Source organism: Corvus cornix, chromosome 7, assembly GCF_000738735.6.
Source record: "Corvus cornix cornix isolate S_Up_H32 chromosome 7, ASM73873v5, whole genome shotgun sequence".
NCBI classification, from domain to species: domain Eukaryota; kingdom Metazoa; phylum Chordata; class Aves; order Passeriformes; family Corvidae; genus Corvus; species Corvus cornix.
The window spans coordinates 26,813,322-26,829,970 of record NC_046337.1 but is presented as its reverse complement, the minus strand read 5'-3'; the positions used below and the strand labels follow the sequence as shown (position 1 = coordinate 26,829,970).

General features: G+C 44.9%; 1 protein-coding gene across 5 annotated transcripts in view; it reads left to right on the top strand.

The window, feature by feature from the left end:
* Window positions 1–1,661: 1,661 nt before the first annotated feature.
* Window positions 1,662–16,649, top strand: part of PLEKHM3 (pleckstrin homology domain containing M3) — an 85,041-nt gene continuing 70,053 nt past the window's right edge. Inside the window, exons 1-3 of one of the 5 annotated variants that reach the window (XM_019290565.2) lie at window positions 8,562–8,765; window positions 10,262–10,408; window positions 11,165–12,024. In XM_019290565.2, coding sequence (XP_019146110.1) covers window positions 11,367–12,024 — 658 coding nt within the window. In that variant the 5' untranslated portion in view covers window positions 8,562–8,765; window positions 10,262–10,408; window positions 11,165–11,366. Of the gene's footprint in view, window positions 1,753–2,144; window positions 2,230–8,561; window positions 8,766–10,248; window positions 10,409–11,164; window positions 12,025–16,649 lie in introns of those variants that run through there. The other 4 variants (XM_019290566.2, XM_039555103.1, XM_010406637.3 and 1 more) reach the window with 4 other exon arrangements.

Genomic DNA, 16,649 nt, shown 5'->3' with positions numbered 1-16,649 from the left:
AAAGATGATTCTGCAGTACTCCTGGAAGATGTTCAGATTGAAGGAGCACTGCAAACTGTCCCACAAGGAAAGCAGCTACAGTAAGTTTCTAGTATTACTAAAGAGACCCATTTTTTCCCCTCTTTCAACACAGTGTTAAAATCTCTCTAGACTTGCAGAATCATAATCTAAAACTAAGGAAAAACTGACATTTGACACATTCCAAGTAGCAGGAAGATGGGTTCCTTTATGTCTTTGTCACATTGACAAATAAGGTACAATTCTTTTACTCATACAGGTAACCACCATATGGCTCCATGCACAGTTCAGTGTTGAGCCATGTGCTGATGGTTAGTGAGTAACGGGGACAAAGCTGGAAGTCAAGTTATGTGGAAGGTTCTGATAGATAACCACCACTATGTCTTTAACCAGTATACCTTACTGGAAACATCTTGTGATTCCATGTTGGGGGACAGTGATATGCTTAAACAATGAAAATTGCAAAATCTGGAGCTTGCATTCTGAAAGACATATATAGTAATAACAACAAAAAACATTTCAAAGGTTCCTACTTCTTTAGAACTGAGAGTATTATTCTGCAGCTTTGAAAGATAATGTCGATAATTGGTTTTTTTTTTCCTTTCTCCATTAGCATACAGACTGCAGGAAGAAAAGTCTCTACTAGAGAAATCGACTAGAGGAATCAGAAAGGAAGAAATGGATTTTTATACAGCACACACTACGTGCCTGCTCTTCTCCCCTGACTGCTGTGTCCCCACAGGTAATGGACCAGCTTGCCCTGTGTACGATTTGGTTGGGCCTCAAAGGGAAACTTTCAGTTTGTAACTGAAAGAGAGGCAAAGTTCTGAAACACTGTCAGACACATGAGTCCTTGAGATTCTCTTTCCTTCTGAGGAGCCCAAGAGATAAATGTCTAAGTACCATTTGAGAAAAGGCTGTCTGGTGATAAATAACGTGGCACGTAATGATACTGCCTTGTCCTTTGTAGGATCTTGGTGCATACAGCTGAATTGAATAAAAAGATCAATCCTTGACTGTTACCCAGTGAAGAAGCCATTCATCTTTCGGAGCAGGACTTGGAATGTATGGTGGTCTAGTAATATGTTATTCTTGAAGGCAAAGATCAATTAATTTTCAGCCAGATTAACTGGTATTTTTTGTGCCAAAGGCTCTCATTTATCCCTGCTGTCAGTGAAGTGAGATAATCTATATAAATACAACTTCCTTAATTGTGCCGGTTACATTTTGCAGTATACACTAAATGGTCGATGTGTAAGGAGATGAAAAACTACTGGTGGAAGCTGTCCAAACACTTGCCTTTTGCAGTGGATTGTGAATCCTCTTTATGGAATCAATTCAGCACCACATCTTCATGTAGTTCCACTTCAGCACTAACCTGATCTCTGCTGCTCAGCACAGCACCACCGACTCCCCTGGGGCGCAGCCAGCGAGACACCACCATGCCCGTGAGTTTTGACACGTGCGTGGTGCTACTCAGAGGTGGTCTGCGAACAGGGCACGTCAGAATTCAGGTGCATCCCTAATCCGGACGTGGCTATTTCTTGCCGTGAGGTTATTTTTACAGGACCAGTATTGCCGGGTGGGTTGCCATGCTACCTGAAATAAGCCATTTGTAATTGTCTTGTAACTCTTTTGTTTTCCTTGGGTTACAGGTTCTGCTAGAGATCCTTTTGCTGCCCTGTGGCGATATGAATTCATGCACCACGCTGCTCCTACAGCCTTCACGCCTAGGTAAGTGAGCTTGCACTTGGGACTGTTAAAATCCGGTTAGGATTTTGCATTTCCCATCTCTCCTGTAGTCAAGTGCCAGCCCCCTGAGAATCTCGGCTGCTTTAAACTTGGAAAGGTGCAACTTTACCCTTGATGTTTATACAGGAAAAGCTGTGGTTTTTCTATTGCTGTGTTTTTAAGGGAAGTGAGACCGGTGGGTTGCCGGGACGGGCGGCGGCCGCCGAGCCGCACTGCTGCGGTTCCGAGGGCTGGTGCGAGGCCGGCGGGCCGAGGCGGCTCGGCCGGGGCTCCGCGGGCGCGGCGCTCCGCGGGCGCGGCGCTGGCGGCGGCAGGAACCTTGGTGCGGCGGAGCCGTTTCCCGCGGCGGCCGGGACGGCTTTGCGGCAGGACGCGGCGGCAGGAGGGGCGCGCTCGGCGCCGGGCCGGGCCAGCGCGGGCCCCTCCCGGAGCACGGGCACAGCGCGGCCCGGGCGGCAGGTAAATAAATCCTCCCTTCGGTCCGCGGGCGGGGCGGGGCCGGAGGGGGCTGCGAGGCTCCCCAGCCCGTCCGGGGCGGGCGGCCGGGCCGGGCTTCCCGCAGCCTTCGCCGCGCTGCCTGCCCGCCCGAGCGTACGGGGCTGTGTGCAAGGGCCCGGGCGCGGCCGCGTTTGCATTTATAGCACAAACACGCCTGTAGTCATGTGCCCGTCTGAAGGACACGTTCACCTCTGCATAAAAAGGCTCCGTGCTTTTGTTTTCCTCACCCGGCTCACGGTCTCAGCAGGAATTTGGGTGCTCCCCGAGTCAGACTCCAGTATGTGTAGGCACAGGGTGCTGACATCCCTCTCTATTTTAATAGCCCGGAGTATGACATAATGCCGTGGTCTTCTTACCTTACAGTAAAATTGCTTCTTTTAAGAAGCAGGCACCAAGACACAGACAGTGGAATTATACCTTCTGGAATCAAACAGGCCTGACAAGAGTCTCTGTTATGTGGGAATGAATGTATGCTAGCTGGAGCATCAGCAGAAGTGCTAGGGTCACTGGCAGTGTGAGGTAAGATAAGGGAAGAAACTCGACTGTACATTTGTGTAGGGCATCATGACTTTCTCCTGATCTGTTCTGCAAATATGCACAAATAGCCGTCATCCCACAAAGTTTTATAGGCAAATCTCATTTTCAGCATTGCATACCATGCTAAGTGACTTCAAAAAGTTGCAATGTGTAAGAATAAGCCTCTGAATCTTAGTGGGTCCAATGCCCATGCACTTTAAGCAACAGTAGTTTTCATCTTGCCACTTTTACATCTTATTTATCCAAAATTAAAGAATTAAATTTGGGACTTAAATCAGAAATCTAAAATGTGAAACAGAGCACTGTATAGTGGAATGAAAGTTCTTATCAGTCTATAGTAGCTAGATACATCATTCTGTCAGGACCTTATCAGACTGAAGTCAGGTTATGTGTTAGCATTTCAGTATCATCAGAAGCCTTGACGTTTCTACAGGGCTTCTGCTATGATTTTCTGTAATGAAGACGTAGTTCAGTTTAGAACAGAGCAAGCACTTGTGCTGAGTAGTCACACAACTCTGTAGTGGTACCTGTGGTTGCAGCCATCCCTCAGGGTCAGCTGTTGTGGCAGGGCTGCCAGGACCTGAGCACTTGGACCGAACTTGAGAATGATTTGGATCATTGCTTCTTTTCCTTCTGCCAATTTATGTGACAAACCACTGTGGTCCTGGCTGTTTGAAAAACAAGAGAAGAGCTTAGTTCGAGGTCTGAAATGAGGTTGTTATTAAGCACTGTATTTCCATCAATGTCAGCATGCAGCCACTAACAGTTATGGGAAATCCAGGTCTCACTGTAGAATGGCTTGTACTGTCCCAGCTGATTCTTAGGGTACTGCAGCTGGAGAGAGGAGTTAGCTCCAGTTGCAGATCTGGGTTACTTAGAAAGCTGTGTGCAGTACAGATTTGGATGTCAAGTGTATTTTCTTACTGCTGTGCCAGGATCTCAGGGAAGAAACGGTCTCTTGTGTTCTTGTGGGAGATGCCGTGTTTCTTACCTTCTTTTGGGCCTCTGGGGCAATGCAAGCTGTTATTTCCAGCTGTGCTTTTTACTTCTGTTCACAGCTCAACAATGGCAAACTGAAAAGTCTTACTTTCTGAACTTTAAAAAAAGAAAAAGTATTTAAGGACTGACTGTCTTTCCTCTTCAACCTAGTCCTAGGAAATGTGGAGTGAGGAGGTACTTATAAAATTTCAGTTAGCATTAAATGGAAATGTTTTGGGTTTTTTTAAAGAAAAGTTTTATTTCACCTGACATGTACAAAGTTGCTCCACATCCTAGCAGGAGCCAAACTGCTCCATAGAGGCAGATACAATTAGAAGTATTAGACTGAGTCATGTCGTTTGTTGTTTCCTGCTTGTCTAGTTTAATCATGTTTTGTCTTGTACTGGAAGAGTTTGTATTGCTCCTCTTGGATACCCTGTTCCCTGACAATTTCTGTACTCTGTGCTGAATTCAGGAGGTGTTCTGTGGTTTCTGTGTGCCTTGGCAGAACAGGCAGTGTTCGAATAGACAAGGACAGCATGTAAAATCCAAGTTATACAACTTTGGACAAAACTGGAGTATAAGCACAGAAATCATTCCCTCTCTTGGGTTGTTATTTGAGGGTTCATGTGTGTTTAAGACCACAGATCCATGTCTCAGGCCAAATCACTACACTGCTTTGTTCTTTTTGTCCCTGTGGATTTTGTGAGGTTGGGCAGCCACCAGGCAGCATGCAGAGCGGGGTGGTCTGGATTTCAGTCTGATGTGATTTAAGAAAGTGCCCACGTGCTGATGGGTTTGGCTGGCTGCAGCCTGGGCTGTGTGTCACCACCAGCTACTCCCCTGTGGTCGGTCTGCTTGGCTTTTTCTTCCTTTCCATGCTAAAGGTCCTTCATCCTTCATCCCAGTCCAGCTGCTGAGATTTTAAATGGTTACTCATCCCCAGGAAGTGATACAGCCCTTCATTACTTGGTGGTGCTCCACAGCCAGGCGGGATGTGTGTCAGATGGCTGCAAGGCAAATGAGTCAGTGATAAAAATCTTGGGAGAGCTGTCCAGCAGTCGGTTTCTGGAAAAGAAATCCTTCTGGTTGTCTGTCTTCCGCCACTCCTGGGTGCTCCTCAGCCTCCGGCCCTGCTTTGTTCTGGTGCAGGCTCTTGTGCTCTTTGCAGCTTAGTGTTTTTTGTGTTTTAATCACTGTTTCCGAATGGCAGTTAAAATTAAAGACAATGTATCCTGTAAGCACTGTTTATTGTGCATTGCTGTGGCTCATCACTGGATGAGCTGCTCTGGAGCTGTGATATGTTAGTTCTCCACACGGGGAGGATGCCTGGGGAGCTTCCTTGTTAGAGGCACTGGGTGAGATCAGCAGCCGGGAAAAATCTGTGCTTCACAGAGCCAGACTCGTGTGTCCTTGCTAAGGGTTTGCTTCTCCTCAGAGAACATGGCTTTCTTCTTCCTGCCTGTTTTCACTTCTTTCTTCAGTTCATCTTCTTGCAGTTGATGAACTGAAGGAAGTTCGGTTTCTTTTTTGTTTTGTTTTCTGTAGAGTAGAAGACATCACCACTATCTTCCAGCTTGACTGTAATTAGGCTCCAAGTTAATTGTAGCTGTTCCTGCTGTTTGCCTCTCCCTGGGTCTAGCAGACAGGATGTGAGAGCTCTTCTTCATTGATAAGTGTTGGTAGTTAATGTCATCCTTAGGCAAACGGGGGTTTGCAACATGGAGATAGTTATGCTTACATTCAGCTACCCACCCTTCACCTGTAGCCAAGCATTCCTGACCAGGAAGTCTCTTTCTCCAGTTTTTGTGAGTTTTTCCTGAATATTGCCAGTGGGTTTGTGCAGGAATATCAGTCAAAAGGTATTTTTGTGAGACACTTTAAAGTTGGGATAGTCTGAAAAATTTAATCTATGACTTTCTCGGTTTGTCTGTTGGGGAAAGAGGCCTTTGGAGAGGGGCTTTAAAAATGTGATCTAAGGACAATTGACCAGGTGATGTTGAACCAACCATTGACTATCATATGGCAACCTTTTGAAACTGTGATCCCCTGTATATGAGGAGTTTCCTGTAGTTTTCTCTTCTTTGCGAGGCACTGTAAATTTCCTCCAGCCATTGAAATGGTGAATCTAACGAGCTTGTGTGCTCTGTCTCACTTGATGTAAACAGCAGTAGGTCATCTGGGGTTTTGGAATCACTTGGGAAAAGGCTTTCCTTGTGCCATGGGAACAAATACAGCCAGGATCCAGGAGAATGTGATAGCTTGCACAGGGACAGAGTCCCAGCTGATGCTCACTCTGTACGGTTGTCCCTTGTGAAATTCCTCCTTATCGGTTGCCTCTCCAAGATGAGTGTGACAGGCAAGCAGGAGTGCAGCCTTCAGCTGCTGCTCAGAGAACTGGCTATTGCATTGCCTGGGGTTCATAACCACTTGGAGTGGAAGCATTTTGAACCAGGACTGCTCTTTGATTACATGTGGATGGCACACAGTGCAACAGTTCTGACTGGGGATGCTGTATGCTGAGGCTTCATCCACAGCAGCTATGATACTGTGCTTCTGTACAGCTGAGGGAGAGGGGGCTCTGCCTGGGAGAGACCAAGGTGCCATCATGCTTTGAAAGAGCTTCTGGGCAGAACAAGATGGAGAGTGTTTGCTGGGTCAGCCTTGCTATACTGCAAATAAAGAAGGCATCAGCTGTTGTCTAGTTGCAGCAGGGTGGTGCTGGAAAGCGGGCACTCCACAATACCTGTCACTGTCAGCTCTTCAGCTCCTTGTGCAAGCACTCCGTGCCAGTGATGTGCAGACCTGCACAGGCAGTGGTAAAGGCTGTGTGTGTGACGGCCATCTGTGCATCCTTTTTCTCTCTTCTGCCCACTCAGGTGTGCCCACCTGACAAATACAGCTCAACTTCTTAACTGTTAGGGAGCACGTAAGTCATCAGCTTCATAGCTTTTTTCAGGGATTCTGCACAGCAGAGCCTGGTTTTCAAGGATTGTCACTAAGTGTGTCCTGTTTAGATTCAGGGCAATACTTGTCTGATGTGACCCACAAAGCAGATCAGAAATCCTTGTAGCAGCAAAACCTGTAGGTTGTGATTGTGTGAGGTACCACAGGAAGACATTCAGGTTGCAGTCTGAGGTTGCTCAGACTGACAGGTAGAAAAGCTCAGTTGGTGCTTAGCTGCTCCAGCCCCAGTGGATTGTATTCAAACAGAGAGTGGATCCACCTCTTCTTCAAATGACCTGTTGTTCAGGTTTGTTGCAGCCCATAAACTGGACTGTAGTGGTCCAGGCCTGCAGCATAAGACAAATGAAAGTCCCTGAGGCGCCTTGAATTTGCTCTGCTACTCAATTATTACCCAACTTCTGTTTTCCTTCTTGGCCTTGGAGTTTCAGCCCACAGTTGTAATGTGGTGTGAGATTACGCAGAGCTGGTTCCTGCAGCAGGTTCCAGTGCATTGAGAAGGGGATAGGGCAAGCTCCTCAGTGTCTGAGGGACCCCTGCTCTCTATTTGCATACAGGTAGCTTGTAAAACTCCTCTTGTGCCCTTGAGATAAAATTCTCAGAAACCCAAATCTTTGCCAGGAATTTGAGCCCAAGAGTCATTAAGAATCAATGAGACTTGAGGGACTTTATATATTACCTGTCTTTTGCTACCTTTTACTGACTGAGAGCTCCTATAACTTATGCATTTTCTCATGAACATCATTGATTGTGGGTGCCTGTTGTGGTGGTACATACCACCTGCGAGATTTACTTTCTGCCCTTGCATTTTCTATGCTGTTTAAATTTTGCCATGCAATGCTTGGATATTTTCCATGACCCATGAGGATCCAGAAGATGTATCAGGAAGTTAAATGATCTCTTCCAGTGTATGTTCCTTGGCATTTGTCATACATGATTTTTCTCTGCTGTCAGACTGTGCTGTCACCTAAGTTAAGTCCATGTGGCTTCTCCAAGGGAGGTAATCTTTACTAAACTGAACTTCAGTGTCTTATGTGCTATGACTAGTAATCCTTGCTGTTTACCTCAGCCATGTGAGTAATGGGGCCACTATAAACTTGTAATAGTAAAGACTACTCATGTTCCAAATGCACATTAATTATCTGACTGCTGCTTGTTCATGCTGGGCAGATATACAGAAAACTGTTTTTCAGCTGCTGCAATTCCTGTATCCAGCAGTTTTTGCTGAGTACAATGCAGCATGTTCCTTTATCCTTTTTTCAGTAAGACTGGTTCCCAGGGGCCTGGATGAGCAGAGATCCATGTTTATAGTTGCCCATAGCTACATCAGTCTTTAATAGTTTGGGCTGATGCTTCTTTCTTCCTCTCATATTCACTGCCTTAGACTGAATGTCTTTGGAAAATTTAAGGTGTCTCAAGAAACAATACATAAGGCAATACATTTTATAGTAACTTAAAAGGAGTTTAAGTTATGCCATTGTTTGCCTTTTTTACCCTTCACATGAAGGAAGTGATTTTCACTGCTTTCCCTCCTGGAGGAGATTCTGATGAAACTTTTTGCTGCCATGTCAGAGTTTGCTTTCACTTGGCACCAAATCCATGCAGACATTTGAATTAAATTTTTGTTGAGTGCCACTGTCAGAAAGTGCCTAATTGTGTTTATGAAGGATACGTGATTGCAGGATCCCAGTGCTAGTGGGAATTACTGGCACAACTCTGTTGGTGTAGGAAAGGATGAGCCTGCCACCACTGACGTCACCTTTCATGTCTTTATTGAGCAGGGCAAACAGACTAGTTTGGAAGGTATGAATGCTGCAGTTTGTGAACCATGTGATACAGGGGGGGCCTGTCATCTTGTCATGACTGTGTGATTCAGCACCCTACTGGATATGAGGTCAGTTTGTAGTTTGGCATCACCACACTCGGCTGCGTGGCACTGGATAGCTCCAGTCTCACAGGATCCAGAGAAACATTCAGCCACTTGAAGCCTCCGGCATTTAAAAATGAACTTGTTAAATGTAAGTGTCAATTTTTATCCCTTGCTTTCCACCTTTTCTAGTGACTTAAAGAACAGAGCAACATTGTGTCTGCTGTCACTAGAATGCTGCAGTGGCGTGTCACTCTCTTCTGGAGTGATTGCCACTCCAGTTGTGTGAGGGAGTGTAAGGCTGCATTCTCTGCCCATCCCTATGAGGTAGCATCTTCAAATGGACCAGGCTGTAGCCTTCACTGCAGGCCTATGGTTATGTTAGTGCTAGTTTTGTTCAAGTGAATGCCTGTTGCAGTTTGCAACTTCAAAATACCATTCTTGCTTTAAAAATATGCCACAGAAGGACGTAAAGTAAGTGGACAGGTTGCACCAAATTATGTCCCTTAGGCTGTTCGTTGAGCTCCCAAGCTCTGTGGTACCAGGGAGCAGAACACTGTTTTGGGGCTGCTGGCAGGAATGAGCTTCAGGAGTAAACTCCATGCTGCATAAGCTGACAATGCAGATGTGCCCAGGATGACTTAATTTCCCACTACTGTCAACTGGCACAGTTGCACAGCTTTGCAAAGAGTCTGCTCCCATACTGTTCTGATTTGAAATAACTCCAGGTCTGTTTTGTTCAGCCCTCTGGTTGTGGTTTTGTCTCTACCTTCAGTGTCTTACTCTATGTTCACTTGTTGAAGCTGATCCTACCCTGGTTCACTATGAGACTAGCAAAGTGAATCCTTGCAAAGAGATAGGGGGAGAAAGATCTCAGTGTAAAGGCTCGATGTTCCAGAGTTGTGTATGTGATTAGTTATTGCTTTCGAAAGTTACTTAGTTGGAGTGTCTTTGTGGAGATCATAGTCTGAACTGCAGATCTGTTAGGAGGGAGGGTGAACTGCTGCTTTTGAGCACAACTGTGTCATGGCTGGCTACGATGGAAGCAGGGGTGAGAGGACGCCACTGGGGGATTGTGGAGGGGATTGGTTTGTGCTACAGAATTCTGTGCCCCCTTCTTGGAGTGCTGCTGGCCACCTTCCTCTCTCCCTTTGGCTTGCTATAGTAAAGGGTGCCTATTTAAGCAGCTTTCCTAATGGAACTTAGGCTAATAGACTGTTCTGGATTAAAAAAAAGCCACCTTAAATAGAAGTATTATCTGGTTTTGATGCTGTTTAATAGATGTTTTTTCCTGCTAAGTGTAAATCTTCATGGGTCCTGGTAGCACTTCGGCAGCACTTACAAGCTAATGAGCTGCTAATTATCAGCCCAGCCTAGGCTAATTAATTTTGTTTAGGGTGTATTAATCTAGGCAGAGTTCTGAGCTAATGCAGCTTTGCTGCTTCTGGGACTTGAGCTGATGTGTTCAAAACTCTGACTTTAAGCTGTTCTGCATGTACAGGCTCTGGGTACTGTGATTTGTTTTAGGAGACGTGAGGGCTGTTCTCCTGCCAGTACAAATGCCCAGTCTCCAGGTCCCAAGAACTTGCAGGGTTCATTTGACAGGTTACCCCAATTTAAACATACCTACCATGCATTTCCTTTCAGCATGGCAGCACTGTGGATGGAGCTTCAAGAGTGAGAAGCTGTATGGCAGCAAACTTGGTGTGACAGAAGTCAGCAATGGGACACCCCCTTACTGCACCACAGGGAATAGAAACTCTCCTCCTTTCCTCCTTACAGGTGTAAGCTCAGGTGATGAATACAGCTCTCAGTAGTTCCAGCCTTAAATCTCTTTGCTTGTCTTATGTTTTGACTAGTTAATCAAGAGTTTGGAAGTAAAGATCTGCGGATTTGAGACGGTGCAGGATATAGTGTATTTTGTTTTGCTGGTAGGATGCACTGTTTCTCTGGGGCTTAGGTTGCTACATGGCTTCACTTAGGTTCACGGTGATATTCTGGAAAGAAACTATATGCAGTTCTGTGCAGCAGCCTTGTAGCACTGGTTTAATTGATAAATGTCACAGTTCTGTTCATGCAGACGAGTAGGCAAAGAAGCCGCTGTAAAACTCATGCTGGTCTCCATAAAATTGGGAGTTCAAGCAATCTAGGACAAAAAGACAAACTATTTGAGGCTGGTTGGCCTATTTTGCGACCCTGTAGTTTATCAACTTTTTCTTAGAGCCCTAAGGGAAACTGTGTGAAGCATTCCTTAGGTGGCTACCTCTCAGTGCAGCTTTCTAAAACTTGGTTGATAAATCACTTTGGTTTCCTGTCATCTGGTGCCCCATCCTGCTCTCTGCAGCTTTCAGTTCAAAAAGTGATTACACACAGAGTTCATACAGAGTGTGCAACAGAAACCACAAAGGGTTTCTGCATACAAGATAATATTGGTGCCAGTTGAAGGACAAAATTGAATGAAGGGGCTATGACTGTGAAAGGAGTCATTGGATTAAACATATTTACCTGGGAAGACTCTTAACTGATGTGATGTTTTGTGTTTCTTTACAGGTACTCTTCATCACTATGAGCTTGTTTTTTACAGGGAACATAGCCCACTTGTTCAGTGGGTGTTAGGTCTTCCCTCTGAAGACAAATTGAGTTGGTTACTTCCTACCACTATGGTTTGGGGTTGGTGACTGTATTTGCCCACCACATCTAAGTTCATGGTGTGCCAAGGACTGATGTGAAGCAGGTCTTTCTCTCAATATTGATGTGGTATCTTCTTAACACTTCGCAACGCCTTGAGCCCACAGCAGCAAAGGATATGGAGGCTCTTGAAGTGGATGACATTAGCCCTGCCTTGGAAGTGACTGAAGACTTTTTCAATAGTTTTGATACTAAGCTTGAAAAGATTGTGCAGCCCTCTGAGGTGTATGGTGTACAGGAGGTCCCTGAACTGGTTGGGCACGAGGTATTTGATCAGATAACAGAGAGCAGGAACCTGAGGAACGTCGCCTCCTTAGCCAAAAGTAGCCTCATCTGGGATCACTGCAAAAATGGCCTCTTGGAAACCAAAGCTCAGACAGCGTTCCCTGGTAAAGACCAACTCACAGCACAGAGGAGAACAGCTGCTGATAACCTTGCTTGGGCAGGGGAAGGGGAGACCACGGCTTTTAATATCTTCAAGATCTGCCAGCGGCGGAGAGATAGGCCTCGCTCAGTGAATGACATCCTGGTGCAGAATGAGGAAGCCTCCATGTTCAAACCAGGACACAACAGGTCACGCTCTGATATCAGCCATGTAAACTGGGGAGTGGTCTTCACAGGCACCTCCCTGCAGCAGCCACCTGCACCTGGTCAGGACAATAACTGTGCTCTGCTCTCCTACCTGGCATTAACCAAGGGAGAGGACATCCAAGGAAACACAGGTTTGTGCTGGTGCTTTGTTTCTGTTTATGTGAGGAGTTTCCTGTTTGGTTTTAATATTTGTCTTGAAAGAGGAGCTGGATGTTAAAACCCACAAAAATACCACCCAAAACCCAACTGTGAGGTAACTCTTAAAAGGAGAAAAATCAGTATGGCTGTGTTGTCTTTGATGTGGCTCTGTGTGTTTGCCTGCCTAAGGATCATTTTTTAAACTTGATTTCTGTTACGGTTTAAAAAACTGAGCTTGTTTTACTTTTTGCTTCTATCTTGTTCAGTTTGACTCAAGAAAAAAAAATTCATTTGCTGTGTATTTCTGATCATTTCCTTGATTGATTTTCCCAAACTTAAAAAAAGCTTTGAATGCTGAAGTTATTGGAAGAATGGCAAATCTAAACAAAAGCAGTTCTCATAAAGTGAAAGAGCGGCCATTAAAAGGAGGGTGTACAGAGCTTTACTGTAAGGCCTGAGATCTCTGCTCTCTTTAAGTGATGTTGACTGTTCAGTCCATAAACAACAGAAACTAAAGCACTCAATTTGTCAATATTGAGCCATCCCTGCCAGCTTTGTGAGGGGTACAGAAAGTGTTGTTATTAGACGGGGGCAGGCATCTCCAGTGAGCCATATGAAGCGGTGTTTCAGCAAGTGATACTTCTTACTTTTCCTTTCCTAAGCACTGCACTGGAAGAAGTTGTGCTCAGGGCTTTGGAAACACTGACCCAGTGTCTCCATCCCTGTGATTTATTTTGTAGATGCCAGAAGTGGACTGGGCACTTACGAAGAAGAAAAGCAGCTAGTGCCACAAAGATTTTTATAATCTAAATAAAGGCAGGGCTTAACTGAAAATCAAGGGATTGTGAAAGCGTGCATGTATGCATATGGTGGATTGACTCCAGTTATGAGTAGGTGGCCTGATAAGGCTTAAAACGAACTTTTTGTGTTGGCTTTTCCAGGTAAGTCAGCTATATTGAAACGTGAAAAGCAGGTGCCTAAGTGTGTTTGGGGAGATGTGTGCGTGTATAAATACATATAACATGTAAGTATGTATAAGTGTATATATAGGTACAAACATGTAGGTTATTGTGTTATATTGTGACATAGTTGCTATATCCCAGAGAAGGGTGTTCTTGGTTGACAAAAGCAAGTATACCTGCTATTATGTTTGTTTAGGGAGATATATTGCTTCTTGTAGAGTGGGGTCTCTGTTCTATATCCTTTCTATGGAAAGGACGCAGAATAGAAGTGCATCCACAGGTCTGGAGACAGAGCTCTTAGTTTTTGTCAGCTGTATCCTGAACATCTCCTGGGTTGGACTTGATGTGTAACAACTTCATGTGCCCACAGAAACTCCATTAAAATGTAGCCATTGAACGTCCTTACATGTCCCTAATAGTGTTTTAAGCTTAAGCTGTGATTCTGTGATATGAAATTCCCATGGACCCACTTCTCGAGGTTGTCAGTGCTTGCTGTGTGCCCTCCAAGAGCCTTTCTGTATGGAATGTTTGAAGGTAGGGGTACCTTCTTTGAGGAAGGAGAGCTTCTGTACTCTGAAAATACACTTTTTTTACCTGTTTCCTTTACCTGTTCTGCTCAGCTGCTCTGCAGGTTTTACAAGGTAGCCATGCTATTTCTTCCCTCTGTGTTTACAAGAGAGCCTCACAAAGAGTTTGCTGCTACTGTGAGCTGAGCTGAAAAGAGAAGCGCAAAAAGGAAAGTACTAGGTTTTGCAGATGTGTGTATCTGTGACTACTAATTATTCTTCAGAAAAGATGGAAGAATGTATTTTGAGGTTGGATAAAACCTGCTGCAGTGGTTGAAGGGGTCATAATGGCTGCAGCCTTAGGAGACATCCCTTTTCAGGGTTTTAATCCAAATTAAATGAATGCAATGAGATACTGAGAGGACCTTCAGCAACTCCTGTTGGTCGTCAGTGCGGCAAAGGACTTCCCTCTGGAGCCTGCAGAGGTCTCCCAGTCCTCCGAAGCTGTCTCAGTTACTGCATAGATGAACTCTTCACTTTTTTTTTCCTTACCTTCATAGTATCCTCAATACTATGAGCTTATCTGTTCCTCCTGCTTGCTTTTTTATAGAATCATAGAATCATTTAGATTTGAATAGACCTTTAAGATTATCTGCTCCAACTGTTAACCCAGCACTGCCAATTCCACCACTAATACAAGTAAAATGACACTGGATCCTTTCCATGTGCTGAGAAAGAAAAGGAGCTGAAAAGAAGCTGTGCCTTTTGGGGCAGTATCTTCTTGGGCCTGCTGGTAAAATGGCTTATGTGCTAGAAATAAACCCTGTTTGTGCTATGAGACACAAGTGGGAAGCAGAGCTAGCAAAGACAGAAGTTGTAAGCAAACTCAAGGCAGGCTCTTGTATTTCTGGGCATGTGGCCTGGCAAAAAAAGAGAGAATACTTCTTCTGTAATATATGGTGAAGGCTGGCTTGGATTTTTGAAACACAGTGTTTTAAACACAGCATGGTTTGATAGTCGTGTGGATGTTATCTTTCAAACACCACCACTCCTGGCAGTGTGGGTGCTATAGTACTTTTTTCAGGTAGCTGTTTGGTTTGCCTGCTGTGCCTGTGAGCTTGGGGAGCACTAGAGCTGTCACTGTGTTGAGCACGTGCACAGTGACAAACCGAAAGATATGTATCTGCAGAGCCAGGTGGGAAAACAGGTGGGAAGAAAAAGACTGTATTTTTAAGTAGGAAGATAGTGGACATTGTGGATCTGAGGCACAGTTTGTCCCGATCAAGCAAATCCTGCCAAGGTGACTAGCCCAACCCAATTTGAGAGCATTTTAGGTCCCAAACATGTTTTGTAAAAATGCTCAGTTTTGTAAAAATGAGAGAGGAAAACTATTGACAAAAACTCTGTAACTTACACTCATCACTTACTAAGCATTAGAGAATTCAGAGAGGAGTGCCCCTCAAGATGCAAACTCCTCACAAACTAGGCATCTCTGCTTCTGCTCTTTTCCAAGTTACTTGGAATGACTGTTGTCAGAAACGTTTGGTGGAAAAAGAGTAAGTTTTCCTGCCATGCCAACTGAGATGCAATTACAGTCAGTTGAGCGTGTATCTTTTGGACATGCGGATATAACATTTGGCCTCTCTCTCCAGGGATGCTGGTTGCACCAGCTGCCCCCAAGTGTGACGAGTGGTAGGTGGGTGCTAGGCTGTCCTGCTTTCAGTGCTGTGTGCTGGGTTCCTACCTGGGACAAGCGGGAAGTTCCCAAGGGAGAGGAGAGGTGCTGAGGAAGATAATTATTCTGTCCCCAGCTGCTGAGTCTCTCTTTGTTTTCCTCTGCCTTCTTCCACCTCTTTCCTTGAAATTATAACTCCAGGTGGCTCAGATGTGGGCCATTTACTGTGATTATTTACTTTTTTTGCTCTTCTTCAATTTACTCTGCCTGTGTCCATAAGGAGGAAAAGAGATGCAGTTTCGGTTTGGAAGGTGGATAGAGAGATGGTGCCATTTGCTCTCTGAGTAAGAAGATATTATCTGGCACACTGCTCATGGAGGAGATGAAGGAGCAGAGCCGTAAGGTGTGTGTGTATGTGTAGCATATGGATTCAGCCTGTCTCTGCCAGCATCTATTGCCCTGACCTAAACAATACGAGGCATTTGAATGTTAATCAAGGTGGCTGCTGGTTCTGTCCCAGTTAGAGCGAGAGCCACTGGAGCCAATTTCACAGGGCTTGAAGGGAAGGAGTGGGGTGAAGGAGGGAGAGGGGAGTGCCTCTGTGAAAGACAGGGAGAGAGATAGCCTTTCTCTAACTCAACAAAGGACAAGCAAATCTGTGTGCAGATGAAGGAGGGGTGACTGGGGGAAGGTTATGAGTTGTCTTATTATGGAGAAGCTTGAACTGTCATCTGTACTTGATGGAAGCGAGAGAGATTGCAGTTGGAGCTGCAGAAGCGCTGCCTCCCTGATTGGACTAATAGAAAGGGAAGATGACTCTAGAATGGCTGTCCATTATCTGCACTACAAAGGGATTAGTGTGGGTTTCAGAGAAATTAATGGCTTTTGAGTTAGCACAGAAATACTAATGAATGTCAGGGCCAGAGATGTACGGTAAACAAAATTGGTTCTCTTTTAGTGTGTCCATGTGTGTGCATATCTATCCATTTGGGCTATCAAAGTGTGCTTTTTCTCTACCGTTTTGGGTTATAGATTAGTCTTCCAGTTTTCGTACTTAGCTGAAATACTCTCAAGTAGTTTATTGATATGCAAGGTGTAGTTATACTGACCTTTTTAGACCTAGTGCCAAAGTAGCGATTTAAAAAATTTTTGTTATGGTTTTAACCATATCTGCAGGAAATCTTTGTAGATGGAGTGCTTTGAGAACGGTGTTAAAACCAGGCTCCATTCTGAGTATTTGGGTGAATGGGGAAGCTGAGGCTGAGCTGTCAAAGTGAAACCTAAGTGCCTCCTTTTCATTAGTGTGGCTGCAAGGTAGCATCCTTCCCCCATTTTTAACCCCCATGAGATTTCCATACTGACATTAAGTATATCAAACAATTACTTTTCGCGTATGTTCATTAAGTTTAACTGGAGCTTGTCTACTTAATCCTTTTAAATCCTTCAAAGTTGGTCTTTGCTGAAGAACTGGCAAA